Below are 14,746 nucleotides of genomic sequence, written 5' to 3'. Positions count from 1 at the left end.
AACCATGTCTTACTCACCCGTTTCTATCCCAACTTAGCCTGACAATTTTCAGAAAGTCACATTCAAAGACATGATTAATTTCCCCTTCTCCCCTTTGCCGCTCCCAAGGGGAACCGGCTCTTTAAATTAGGACCTTGAGATCCTTCCCCGAATTCTTTAGCTTAGCAGCTCTGTTGTGAAGAAAGCATCTTGAACGCGGAAGAGGCTACCCGGGTATTCTATGGTCCCCATTTATCCAACTACGATATTGTCCCGCCAAACTTATTGGAAACAAGTATGAAAAGCAGTTTCACACACACACAATCACACCCTGAGGAGGAGGAGGAGGAGGAAGAAGAGCGGGCAATGGCTGTGGAAGGGGGTCGCGGAAAGGCGGGCCGCGCAGGAAGACACGGGGCGGGCTCACCCTGCTCTGACGCGACCCGCGCGGGGGAGCAGCTCAGCGGAACGCGTGCTGGGGCGGAGCCGCGGGAACTGGAAGGTGTCCTGGCGGGGAGGGGCGGGACCCGCCAGTGAAGCTGGGAGGGGTTGGCTCCGGTCTGACTTAGCAGGTGAAGCGTCGCTCGCAAAGTCTTAAGTTCTTGGCTGGCTGGGTCGGTCCTTTCCCGCTGCCTCGGGGTAACCTCGGAGCGCTCATTTCGCGCGCTGCCGGTTGCAGTTGGAGCCACTTCTTCTGCCCTGAGATAGCCCGGCAAGCAGGGGGTGGGGGCCGCCCCCCCCACGTTTGGCGGAGGAACCGGCGGAGAAGCATCCTTTGGGCTGTCTCCTCAGCCGAAGCCCCGTGAAAGCACCGGCCGGGCGGGAACTGGTTCGGTTGCTTCCTCGGAAGCTCTCCTTCCGTCGTTAGGCTTCGGCAGATTAGCCCTTTCCAGCCTGGTCGGTTTTGCCTGTAGAGAAGCCTGTCCAGAGTCGTTTCTTTTCGGTTTCTTTCTCCTGACACGTCGATGGTGAGGATCCCAAAGCTCAAGCCGAGGCGCTGCTATGGCCTTCGCTAATTTCCGGCGCATCTTGCGCCTCTCTAACTTTGAGAAGCGGCGATCCAAAGAGTACGAGCATGTGCGCCGGGACTTGGATCCCAACGATGTCTGGGAGATCGTCGGAGAGCTGGGCGACGGCGCCTTCGGCAAGGTGTACAAGGTGAGTAGGAAGATGAAGACGGGATGGGGCGGGGGGGGGGAGATCGCACGGGCAACTCGGAGTAGGTTCAGAGAAGAACAAGAGGAGGATCCGAGGGAAGACGAGGGAAGTGGGTGTGGTCAGCGGTAAGATATGAAAGACTTTTTCAGGTACTGTATCAAACATAAAAGAAGGTTATTCTTCTGGAGTGCAAGATAAGCATGATGGACTTAAGATGCCACTTAAGAACTTATGATCAGTTCCAGCAGGTTGACAATGGAAAGGTGTGCGCTGCCCCCTTCACTGGATGTGTGGACAGTTTACATTTATATCATATATAAATGTTACACTTTATACAACAACATTTCATAACATATTTTATATAAAGCTATATAAATGTTTTTAATGAATTAAATTTAGGGGTTCCCTTGGTAAGTCTAGAAAATACCCCACTCCATATCATACTGTAATTGTATTTTATTTTTTATTTAGTTAGTCAGCTTATGGCTGCCACTTGTCAAGCTACTCAGGACAGAGGAAATGACTCCAAGCCATAACAAGCCACTCAGCAATAAACTATGGTTTGTAAATTACAGTGGCTGAGTCTGTACAATGCAGTGTGCCTAAATGAAGTAAACCACATTATGGCTTAGTGTAATATATCAACCAAATCTGTTATTCTAAGATAAATTTCTCTAACAGTTACAATCTTTTTTTATTTTTTGTAGAAGTGATATTAGATTGTGGGAGAATGTATAAATTTGTACTTTCCCCACATTTGTAATAAGACTGATTTACTATAATAACTGAAGATGGGATTGGAGATTTTGCATTCTCTTTTCTGGATGATTCTGTACTTTGTTTATTCAGGGACATGTGTAATTATGCATCAGGCATCAAGATTGCATCTTCTCAGTTATAAGTATGTGGTATAATCTCAAATTAAGGAGACTGTCCAGATCTGGAAGAGCCTTTCAGTTCAATACTTTGTTCTCTGTACTCATAGTTAACTGTCTCCCCTTTTCTAATAGATTGTTTCTGCACCATAGGCCTCAAAATAAGTTTGAGCCCCATGTATCTAATCAAACCACATTAAGGTTTGTTCCCTTTTGTTATATGGCTCTAGCCACTATTAATGAATTATGAGGGATGGTTAAAAGTTGCAGCTGAACAAATGTCTGGGGAGTCACACACGGCCCATCCAAAAGTATGAAATAGAAACTTCTATTTTAAAAGAAAGTTTGTGGAAGAGAGAAAAGTTAACAGCCTTTTTATTTCTCCCTCCATTCTGATTGTCTTCATTTGTTGGATCTAACATTATCTTCCATTTTTACTATATAAATGTTTTGGGGTATTCTAATACAGCTGTGCAATTCCAATGAATAATTATGGATAGAAACTGCCAAGAAAATAGCAAGGCTCCTTGTCCAAAGAAAGACTGCCTGAGGGATTACTGGAGCAGCAAGCTAAGGGATGTAAAAGTAAGGCTCAAGAAGGCTCCTTTACAGCTTAGTAATGAAAAGAAGTAGTTTGGATTTCTGAACCTATTGTGCCCAACACAAAATAAGTGGCTGCATGGTTAATGTGGTTTGGAAATGCTTGGTTTCTTCTAAGTATTTTTAGGAAAATAATAACTGAGAATTGGACATGATTTCTGCATAGATATTATACTGACATAAAATTCTTAAACAGTAGGCAAAGGAAGAGACTTGAAAACAGCTGAAAGCAATAATCCCTGCAGGGCTAAGTATTCTTCTCCAATATATCTGCTCAGAATATTCGAAATGGATGCTCTCTGAATTCATGATTGATATGAGTTGAGAAGGCTCATTAGGATGGGAGTTGTTAGTTTCCATCCTCCATCAAAGAGGCAGATCAGGAGTTTGATAAATGATAAGTGATAAATAATAAGATAAAGAAAAAGTATTGAGCTTGTTTGATTAATGGAGGCAAAGAAAGATATCTGAAATGATGGTACAGCTAATTGGAAGTATTATAAGCTGTAATCATAACTGGTGTAATTATCAATAGATATGTTCCTTGAAAAGGCTAGTTTCAAACAATTTGTATCATAAAGCTACTTGCTCTGATTCTGAAAATATAAAGCATCTAGCTATAAAAGAGATAACAAACTAGTAGATAGATGAGGAATCTAAGGAGTCTAATGTATCTTGAGGCCTATAATTTCTTGTATGTACAACTTTTTCAATGGAAATACATGGAAATTTGGAGAGTTGCCACTTAACTCTTTTTACAGTTCAGTCAAGACCACTTTTGGGGCAATTCAAGAATTAGGATATGGTGTGCCAAAGGTTCTAGGCTCTACTGGGTGTCTTATGGTATTATTGATCAAATTTGGTTTTGTTATTCCTTGAATTATCTGATATGAATGGCATCTTTGCCTTTCACGACAGAATAGGAGCAACACGGAGAACCTAATTTATTCCAGGAAAGATAAAATAAGTTCTGGACCACTCCAGGACCTGTCAATGCACTGGAGGATAAAAGAGCTTTGAAGCAGGAGCCTGATCAATAGCTGACTGGGGAGAGAGAAGTAACATCCACAGCCATTCATTTGCAGGGTAGCTCAGAGCTTGAAGCTCTCTTCCTTCTCCTATTTCTGACATCTAGATGAAACCATGGGTCAGGTCATCAATCTGTTCAGAATCATTAGTATGTTGATGATATCTGACTGTATATTTCAATCCTGGGCTGCATAGGTGAAGCTATCAATGTGCTGTCCCAATGTCTGGAGGCTGTTCAGGTCCAAGGGGCAGAACATACTTCAACTCAGTCCTGTCAAGACTGAATGGCTGTGGCTATTTCTCTTCACCCACTCCCACATTTCCATTGTTAGTTTTGGATGAGTTTATATTTCCCAATCCAGACTGGTGCACAGCTGGGGGGGGGGGCCTACTGGACTTGCAACCATTGCATCTATGACTGGGAGGCCCTTTTCAAAGATTGATCTTGTGTGCCAGTTGCGTCCCTTCCTTGACCAGGAACTCTTTTAGGCAGTTATTCATATGCTGGTCACTTCACAATTGGATGATTACAATATGCTCAACATGGGACTGGCTTTGAAGAGCATCTAGAAGCTTCAACCGGTACAAAATGCAGTGGCACAAACAGTAACAAGTGCTTCTTGGTATGTGTGAGTGCTGCTATATGAAGTACACTGATGACCAGTTGGGTTCAGTATAAGCTGTCAGTCATTACCTTCATGGCATAGTGTTTGTTTATCTGAGAGACTGTCCACTTCCAATTTTTTCTAACGGCCAAGTATGTTGCAGCAGAGTAGATATGCTCCAGGTCCCCTCTGTTAAATATTGTTGTCTTACGGGACCAAGGGAGCATGTCTTCTCTGTCACAACCATTGTCTTCTGGACAACATCCCACCAAAGACATAGACAGTGTCCTTTCTCCTGGGGTTCCAAAAAGCTCTTAAGACCTGGCTTTGGTTTCAAGTCTGGGATTAATGCATTTGTGTGGACCCTGGACTGGTTTGTTATTGCACTGGTTTGGTCTGGGCTGCCTGTGGTATTGTGGGAGGCTTCAGAACTAAATGGCTGAACTAATGGAAATTTGCTTGTCCGTTATGTGATCCTCACCCTGCCCTTTTTGGGGGGGTATTTGCCAAACACACATTGAAAATAATTGTTGGTCCACTACCATCTAGTTCAGCTTTCCTCACCCTATTAATATGTTGAGGCTAGAATTCCATGGGGGTGGGCGGGAAGGGAGTGAGAAACACTGGCCTAGTTGATAGGGCCTGGATGCAGTAGATTTCAAATGAAGATGTTAGATTATGCACATTGAGTTTCTGAAAACAATATCCTTTCTAGAAAAATAAAGAATGATATATTGGTCCTAGAAATTGTAACTCATCTATCTTACAAAGAGAGCTTCCAGCTTCATTCTCTTTCTCCTATCTGGCTATTAAGAGGAAACTTATCCAAAGAAGCACATATCTTATTTCGCAAATATATTCTGCCAAGACAGTACAAAATAAGTGCTCATTGTTAAATGGGAAATGAGCAGAATTTGATAGTAAAGAATGTTCACTGTAGAATACCATTTAATGAATATTTCTTCTTTCAAGGGACCAGATCTTATCAAGATGCATGCTAATATAATCCCTATCAAAGGACTCTTAAAAAATGGAGTTTCTTGATTAGAAGTAGTCAATTCTTGGTATTGTACAAAATCCCTGGGAAACCTATTCCCATTTCCTTTCTACCTAACTGATAGGCAGAGAACATGTCTTTGTTTTCCTAGCAATATTTGGTTCCTGATATTAATATCAATGGGAGATAAGTGATTTTGGAGGGAATGACTAGGAAGAAGACACCAAGAAATTAGAGCATGAATTTGTTTTCTGCAACTTGATTATCATGTAGGCAATGTAATGAAGATATCCACAAAGATACATCTGAGGAAAAATTATTGTAAGGATTATAAAAGAAATGATTTTTCAGTCTACAATACTTTTGTTAATTCAATCCAAACTCAGCTCAAAATTCTGTGATGGCACAATCTTCCAAGGAATTTATGTTTCATAGTTCTGTACATCTTACTTCAATAGACAGGATTGCAAGATATATTACAGTTAGAGGGTGTCTAAGACTTGCAGAATACTTAGATGCCTATAACATCATTTTAAACAGTCTTTGTTGTTAAAACAGTATTTAAAATATAAAGTGTGTACTGCCTATTTGTGGTATCAGATTTTTTTTGCATCCTTTGCCTTATACTGGCTAGTGAACTATTATACACATTTGTATTCCTCTATTATTTTTCCCATAGGCAGGACTGTCATTAGTGATCAATACTATCCTTTAATGTCACCTAGTTATTATTGAGAGAGCCAGTTTGGTGTAGTAGTTAAGGCATCAGACTAGAAACCAGGAGACTGTAAGTTCTAGTCGTCCCCCCAGGCAATAAAGCACCAGTCACTCTCTCAGCCCTAAGAAGCAGACAATGGCAAACCAATTCTGAAACCTTGCTAGAAAAACTACACGGAAATGTCCAGGCAGTTGCCAGGAGCCAAAAAACTGTCTTGAAGACATACACACAAAAAATAGACAATGTAAAATCTGTCTTCATTACAGTACTGATATTTTTACAATAGTAATGGTTGGATGACTCTAGAAGATGCTTTAAATCACTTTTGGGGATCTTGCTTTACTTGGGTTAGCTGATGTTGGTTTTTAAACTTTTGGCTTGTAGTTTGAAATAAGTTGGAAGTGTGTGTGTTTTTTTTCAAGATTATTGAAAGTATCAATTTGGAGTCAAGTTCTTCCTTTAAGCAAAAAAAAAAAAAAACCTATGTTTTGACTCTACTATTCTTTTCATTTTTCTGTCCCTCATTCTGCATTAGTAATTACTATTGGTAGGGGAAAAAATGTCCAACAAAGGTCAAGATAAATTGAACTAGATGTTGCAGGAACACTTGACATACTAGATTACACTTGTCAAAATTTGTCACCAGCATTCCTAGCAATCGTACTGATTAGGAATTCTGAGAGTTTCTTGGCATATGTGAAATATACTAAATTGGCAGAGACTGCAGCAAAAAAAAAAAAATTGTGCTATTAATAGCTGCCCATTTTTTTCCTTCTACCACCAATAAATAAATGTCCTGAAACATAAAGAAGATGGACATAACTTTTAGTCTTCGGTTTGTGGAACCATATGAACAGGCAAAGGAAAGATGAATTATGAAGGTTAAATTCAGCAGAGTTAATATATCTATATCTATATCTATATCTCTCTATCTATCTATCTATCTATCTATCTATATATATATATTTTCTTGGCCACTTGAATGCTTGAGCAGCTTGTTCAGCTCTCAAAACTCTCCTTCCAAGAAACAGATGCTCGGATTAAAATCTCCAAATAAAATTGACCACTCATGCAAACTGCAGGCAATCTGTTAAATTGTAACAAATTTGAGAACAAGTAGCAGAAGAAAAGTTATTCAAGGATCGCACAATTATGTTGTAGGCTACCACAGTTTGATTCCGAACCAGGCTAAACTCCCACAGTATTTCAAACATTTTGAACATTAACATGTCCCATGAAAAAGGTGTCTCAGAGGGAGAATAATTGTGCACCATCTGTGTCTCTGGTGAATTGCTCGGCTCTGGGGCACAGTGATATCGGTGAGGACACCAACGCCCTTGATAATCTGACTATAGCAGGATAGGGGACAGGATGTGTTTTCAACACAGTGATCTGTGTGACTTTCAGTTCCTCCAATAAACAATGCACTGAAGTAACTTCCTGCTGATTATTTTCCTTTTTTATTCTTTTTTGGTCTTGTATGCACGATTGAGAGGCATTTTAAAACTCTGTTCTGCTAATATTTCATTCAATTTTAGAAATCCTCTAGCTTTCAATTTCAGATGGCTGTTGTCTTGCTGTAATTTTATTTGTATTTGCTATTGGCATCTGGCATTGAACACAGAATTATCCTTGTCATTCAAACAGCTAATCCAAATATTTCATAATTCTGCTTTTTGAGAAGCTCCTGGTCCTTTTCCTGTAAGGAGACTGCAGCTTTTCCTTTCTCTTCTCTGAACATTCCCTTTTCTGAAAGCAACATCTTGGCTGTGGTGTCACTTTATGTTTGAGAAAGTAAAGTATATTCATGCTATGTTTCCTGGAATTAACCAACTAGGCATTTGGTTGCTTCCAAATGTAACAGTTATAATTAAGAATTATTCATCAAAGAATAGAATTTTATATTATGAATAACATTTCCTTTCGCTGGATTGTTTGAATGGACTAAGAAACACATTATTGCAAATGCCAGAAGTAACAAAAGCACAAAATGCAGACTATGCATTTCAGTATTTCATTAATGGAGCCAGACATAATTGCAACAAGGAAGATATAAATTCCAGAAACTTTAACTAGATCTTAGTAAGTGTTAATAATTGTTAAAATCATTCCCTCCTCCACTTTTTTTTTTAACTATGCTGAGAGGGAATGCCTCTAAGTCTTCACCCCCTCTTCCCAGAAATCTAAATAGACACATTTTCTTTGCAGTTCCTGGGGAAAAGACTGCTAACAATCCAGATATATCCTGTGTTCTATTAAGCAAAACATGGCTTTAATTCTGAGCATCTTGTTTTTGCAGGACTGGGGAAAGAAAACATTTTGCCAAACCATGTTTTCTTTAATTATACTGCTGGATATTTTCTAGCTCCGAACAACAAAAGAAAGGCAACATGTTTACAGATCAGAAATGTAGATATTATACAGTTGAGGAAAGTTTGCTGGCAATTGGATTTAGATAATGAAGCAAGTTGCAGCTGTCCTACTAGAAGTCTCCTTGGGACTATAACACCAAAGTATGCTGCTAGAACCATGAAATTGCTGCCTTTATGGCTGACTGTCCATATAAGAAGGGGGAGTCAAAAACAGTCTTAGGAAAAGGCAATGGCAAATTGCTTTCATAAGACTGCCAAAAATGTAGATTGGATGCAGTCTCTATGAGTCAAATTGGCTCATAAAGAAAAGTTGCCTGTGACTGTTTCTAGGAATCATACCTAGTCTACCTGGCCTCTGTACTAATTCATTAATCTTCTGAACCAATGGACATATTTGGAACTTTGAGGACATGGACATTCTCATAAAATTGCTGCCAGGAGGGCATATTCATTCACAAGATGACTGCCATGGTGAGCACTGCCTGTCATTGCTATTTATTAGAAGTCAATGTGATGCTCCAATAATCTAGGATGCTCACTACCATCCCTCCTACTCTCCAGGAAGTCCTACTACCCAACTTTAAATAGATGAAGTCTTCAGATTGACTCCTGGTGACTTCACAAACCTGTCAGGTTAGCATGGAGTCTGGATGGAGCTCAAATGCTTGCAAGATCGTGCATAGTAAACAAATGAATTCATCCTGTGCTGGGAGTAAACTTTATATTGGTAGGTTGTACTAATCTACATATGTGTGGTGCAGCACTGTTGTGTGTTACAGCTTTCCTAGGTTGTTCATCTTCAGACTGAGAGTTAGTGTGCTTTTAAGATGCTGGACTGGGACTGGGGGATCCAAGTTGAAATCCATCTTCAACCATGGAATTTCAGTTTGGGCTAGTTATTGTTTGTCAGCCCAGTCTGCCTTGATCTACTGTATATGGGTAAATCACATATTTCAATGGAAGCCACCTTGAGCTTCTAAAGAAAATCAGGGTATTAATCAAATACATAAAAGTGGAAGGTAAACTCAGTATTTGTCATATCGAAACTTCCCTACAGCCACTGGAGAAAAAGCAAAACCAGAACACTTCATTAACATTTTGTAATTAGGAACTGGTATTTGGAAGGATTTAGTCATAAAACTTACCATGACAGCAACTTACTATTAGGTCTAATGATGTAGTGCGTTGGAGCAGGTAACAGATCCCTCTATGTGTTGCTTTCCTAATCTTTAATTAGATTTGTCATTTAATTGTCCTATCATATTTTCCTCAGTAACAAATTGTTATACCACACTATTTCTCTTTTTACAGTATTGTAAATGCTGGTCAAAGACTTTAATAAAGGGATTTGATTTGATCTGATTTTATCCCAGCAATCCTTGAAATGAATGGATAGCCCACACTTCACAGTGTTTCTTCTCCCAACAAAGCAACAGCAAAGCAAACCAGATAAATGATAATTCGGTCAAGGCAAGAAACATCATTCCAGTGGGGAGAGCTGGAGACTAGAAATCCTATCCTCTTCCCTTGATAATGTTACTTAAAGTGCTTCCTTGATAGTGCACTGCAGCCGATTTGTCAGAAGCAGTTCTGGTTTGTAGCTTCTCCTGTTGCTCAAGATTGTGTTTGGAGGCCCAACGATAATCTTGGGTCTGGAGCACATTTAGACGGACTTCTAACTCTACTCTTCTTATGATTTAGCAATTGTCAAAACATGTCCATTCATCTAAATCAGCAAGAGGAAACTCAAAGGTGCTTTTTTCTTCAAAAGGCAAGTGGAGTGTTTTTTCCTTGAAGAAGAAGAAAATGTTTTGCTTCTCACCCAAGAAGCTTCATCAGTTCTGATGGCAGGGAGGGGGTGGGGATGGAAGGCTAGGTATTGGCAGTTGAGACTGGATGATAGGGGCTTGGAAGGATAGGTTCTGATAGGATGGAGGGGGGGATGGAAGGATTGTATTTCTTTGCAATCATCTGGTCATCAGCACTCTCTGAGAGCCGCTGAGGCCACTTGGGAGTTTACCTGTGCCCTCTTCTAGGTCCTAGAAGATTCCACAACCATTTGCACCCTGATTCAAATAGCCCTGAGGGCACAGGTAAACTCCCAAGTGGCCTCAACGGCTCTCAGAGAGTGCTGACGACCAGATGACTACAAAGAAATATAATCCTTTTTCCATTTCGCTCCCCCCACTATCCAGTCTTAACTGTCAGTACCTATCCTTTCCTCCCCCTGCTATCAGAACTGATTAAAGTTTTTAGATGAGAAGCAAAACATTTTCTTCTTCTTCAAGCAAAAAACAATCCAGTTGCCTTTTGAAGAAAAAAACCTTTTTTGAGACCACTATAACCTGGATGACAGAGAATCTCCACAGACATTCAGCAAAAGGAAGGTAGCTGGCTAAACACAAAGACAATTTAACTCAATGTTCTGGTTACTTCTCATTTATTTCTGGAAGAAAAGTACAATTCTAACAACTAAACATGTACATTTACAATTATTTGGTTATTTACACAGTTCCGTTCTTGCAGTGACTTGTAAGAGTGTTATACTCTGGTTTAAGCCTTGATCTGACCTATTTTTGACCTTCCTTCCCTACATTAATTGCCTCTTGGCCTGACAAAACCACAGCTAATCACAAGTGGAAGATTTAAGACCTAGATCTTTAGGCAGATAAAACCAGAGTTCTGATCACCCCTCCTTGGACTATTCCCAGAGGCCAATTGGAGGGAAGGACAGTGGTTAGAAATCTTAATTGTTCTTCTGAGCAGGAGGTCACTGCTTTCCTGCTATGAGACCAAACTTCAGCCAAAAGGGTTGCCAACTTTCTAAAAACAGCCAGGGATTGTAAAAGTCATCTGGTGCCTCTTTCACACAATTTATTGTTTCAGGCTTTCCTGATTGTATTGTTATATTTTTATATTGATCTTGTACTATAAATAAATATAATAATAACAAGAGATGAATACCATTGTATTCAAGTTTATCTATGAATGCATTATTATCTATATTCTGAGAAAAATGTAGGTTATATTTCCCTGCCTGGTTAAGATTTATCATAGTATAGCAATAGCACGTAGACTTATAAACCACTTTATAGTGCTTTACAGAACTCTCTAAGTGGTTTACAGAGTCATTATATTGCCCCTAACAATATGGGTCCTCATTTTACTGACCACAGAAGGATGGAAGGGTGAGTCAACCTTAAGTCAGACAGGATCGAACTGGCAGTGGACAGAGTTAACCTGCAATACTGCATTCTAACCACTGTGCCACCATGGCTCAATTTTTTTGTAATTATGTAATAAGTAATGTATAAACTGGACTTTTTTCTTCTAATTTGATGTGTTCCCTTTCTGAATTATTATTGATCAGGCTATTTGTCTCCTAAATATTGAATAATAAAAACAGCACCCACATTGACTTAACAAGGAGAACCAAATATGGAACTAATAGTAGTATCAGTAATAATATCCTAAAACATCAGTGACTCAAACAGGACACAGTGAATTACTTAGAAAGCAATTAATCATCCTGATGTCTTTGCAACATAACTATAATAAAGATGGAAGAACTAAGCAAGTTACACAGAACAGTCTTTTGTTTCTTTTTTAGCCATTGCAATATATGAGAAAAGAGCAAGCATGTTTACTGGAGTTCAAATTCAGAACAGTTAAATATATAAACATATGAATTTGTTTATGTGTAGTGACATGCATATAATACACAACATGGCATATATGCAAGCTTTCTTCTCTTTGTCTTCAAGTTTGTTTTACATCGCCAGATGCCTATCAGTCCAACCCTGGCTTTTTCAAAATGCGTGCACATGTGGAAAAATTATGGGGAGTAAAAATATCAAAAATGAAAGTTGTTTCCATTATTCGAAATATGGATAAATAAAAAAATTGTCTTTACTACATTCGATGCGCAACTGCGAATAGTCATAAGCAAAGCCTCAATGGCAGTATGAGCTGTAAGTTTATATATTTTAACCTCCTCATGTGCGTCTTGCCTTTGGCATTTTAGGAAGAATCTTTTTAACCAGAGCTTCCTTCCTTGACAGATGTACTATAAATCATGTGACAATTCAGAAGGAAGGCATGGGAAGAAGGGAGGGGGAAGAATGTGTTTTGACCATGCACCTGGATTCTTGTGCAATCCAACTTTAGTACTTCTGCATTTTTTAATATTCTTTCTTTTTTTACTGGCATCTAGACAAGTCTTCCACCTTGGGCAATTCAGTTGGATTGCAACTCTTCCTTTTTCCTCTTTCCACTAACGGACAGTTTCTGTTCCTCACATTCTGATTGACATATCAACAGGAGAATATTTGGCTGCTATTCCGTATTAGAGCTGTCTTCTTCTGAATGTTCCTGTTCTGATATATCCTTTGGGATCTACCAAGAAATTTTTATTAAGTGACCTTTCTTTTCCTGGGCAATGTATGTACCACCTCTGTATTCTTGCACTTCACTTTCAGTTACTGCTAGGTGGGCAAATTGCTCCATGTAACCAAGAAGCCGATACCTACTAAAATGTGTTTCTTTACAATCAAAAAGCTAGGTTACGATACCTTCTATTATTTTACCTTATGCAGTTTTCCACATCCACCCCATGATTTTTTTCATATGACACAAATACAGGTTTTCTCAATTATTAGTGATAGTCTCCATATTGTTCTTGACGAAGTCCTTAACTTTGGAATCGCTCTGCCTGCTTCCACTGTAAATGTAAACATTCAGAGTTATGATCTGGTTCTGGGTCAGAACATTCTGTGTTTATTAAGCAAAAGGATAAAGAAACTTGACAAATGCTATTGGAAGTTGGAGGTTTTAACCCTTTATATCTAAGTTAAATTGTGATCTGTAGGAATCTATTTTGCAACACAATATTATCTACTCTAAGTAATTGAGCTTTTAAGATTGAAAACTCAGATATACACCAAAGGTGGAGCAAGTAAGTGCTTTATTGCAGTTTTATTGCAGGTCATATATTTAATTATTGATACAAACCAAACCAAACCCATATTGTGAGTTCATGAATGACAAACTAATACATTCTATAATCTTGAGCAGGAAACTATAACATGGTTAAATTTTCCTTACGTGTATTTATTGTTTATACTATCGTGCCATACTTGTAAATAAAGAGCAATATAAAATCATGGCCAAGGCAATTCCCTGCCACTGGTCTACATTTCCCAAGCAATAAGATGATATGGTCTCCAGGACAAAGAAGAAGATAAAGAATTATGAATCACTAAGCAACCCTCAAAAATACACCATAGATATTTCCCCCAGTGTGTACGTAGCCTGATTCTCATAAATGCAAAATAAATTTTGCTTCGAAATCATGCCTCTTTGGGATGTGCTTACATTGAAATTATTCTGAATTTGCACTTTAGACTTTGTGAATGTCTGAGAATGTTAGACTTTGTGAATGTCACCTCCCTGTTATCTATGAAAAAGGCCAATCTTTTTGCACAACTCTGAAAAATTTGATGCTCCTGCTTTAAGAGCCACATGATTTATAACTTTAACAAGTGGAACATTTTGAATGTTCAGCTTGTTCAGAATCCTGCAAAAAGCTGGGCTCTTTAATGACTGGCAATGCCTTGCATGTTTCTTCAAAGTCTGATGTATTTAAGAATTACTTGCATAATGTGCGTATTTCTTATTGGCATTATTTTGAATCAGAATTCGATTGACTATTTTGAGAACCAGTTATTACTGACTAGTCTGGAAGGAAATCTATGTAGACATAGCTTCAGGGCCAGAAATCTTGACAACTGATGTAATGGTTTTAAGTTTTGTATAATGAATGTTCTTCCCTGATTCGATCAGAGCAGACCCATCAATATACTTAGTGAGAAACTACTAATACATATTGCTCATTCACACTGATAGCAATGGCTTTGTTCAGCAGTCCCCAACCTTTGCGATTTGGTGGCCTAGTAGGAAGGGGAGAGGGGAATAGCCACACAAGTGGCAAGCCGGTGCGTGCATGCACACATGTGCAATTCAATTTGTGTGAGTGCCAGGCCAGCACTCATGCACATGAGTGCACAGTCACTTGCACAAGTTGAGCTGCACGTGCATGTATATGCGCACCGGCCTGCCACTTATGTGGCTATTCCCCTCTCCCCTTCCCACTAGGCCACCAAATCGCAAAGGTTGGGGACTGCTGAACAAAGCCTTTGTGAATGAGCAATATGTATTAGTAGTTTCTCACTAAGTATATTGATGCAAGTCACTGCATGCATGCATACCAGCCCGCTGCTCATGCGGCCCAGTTGTGAATAGGCCATGACCCAGTAGTGGGCTGAGGCCTGGATGGTTGGAGACCCCAGCCTTAGCTAGTCTAAAAATGAATATGTTCATGTTTATCTTTAGTTGTGTGAAAACTACATGTGTCC

At 39.3% G+C, this 14,746-nt stretch overlaps 1 protein-coding gene across 2 annotated transcripts in view; it reads left to right on the top strand.

Annotated features, from left to right (window-relative positions):
- Window positions 1–434: 434 nt before the first annotated feature.
- Window positions 435–14,746, top strand: part of STK10 (serine/threonine kinase 10) — a 74,722-nt gene continuing 60,410 nt past the window's right edge. Inside the window, exon 1 of one of the 2 annotated variants that reach the window (XM_039352257.1) lies at window positions 435–1,137. In XM_039352257.1, the coding sequence (XP_039208191.1) occupies window positions 982–1,137 (156 nt within the window). In that variant the 5' untranslated portion in view covers window positions 435–981. The remainder of the gene's footprint in view (window positions 1,138–14,746) is intronic. The other variant, XM_039352266.1, reaches the window with a different exon arrangement.

Source organism: Crotalus tigris, unplaced genomic scaffold (assembly GCF_016545835.1).
Source record: "Crotalus tigris isolate CLP2741 ecotype Arizona unplaced genomic scaffold, ASM1654583v1 scf7180000017568.12009008, whole genome shotgun sequence".
Lineage (NCBI taxonomy): Eukaryota > Metazoa > Chordata > Lepidosauria > Squamata > Viperidae > Crotalus > Crotalus tigris.
Note: the sequence above shows the minus strand (reverse complement) of the source record. Positions and strands in the feature narration are given on the sequence as shown.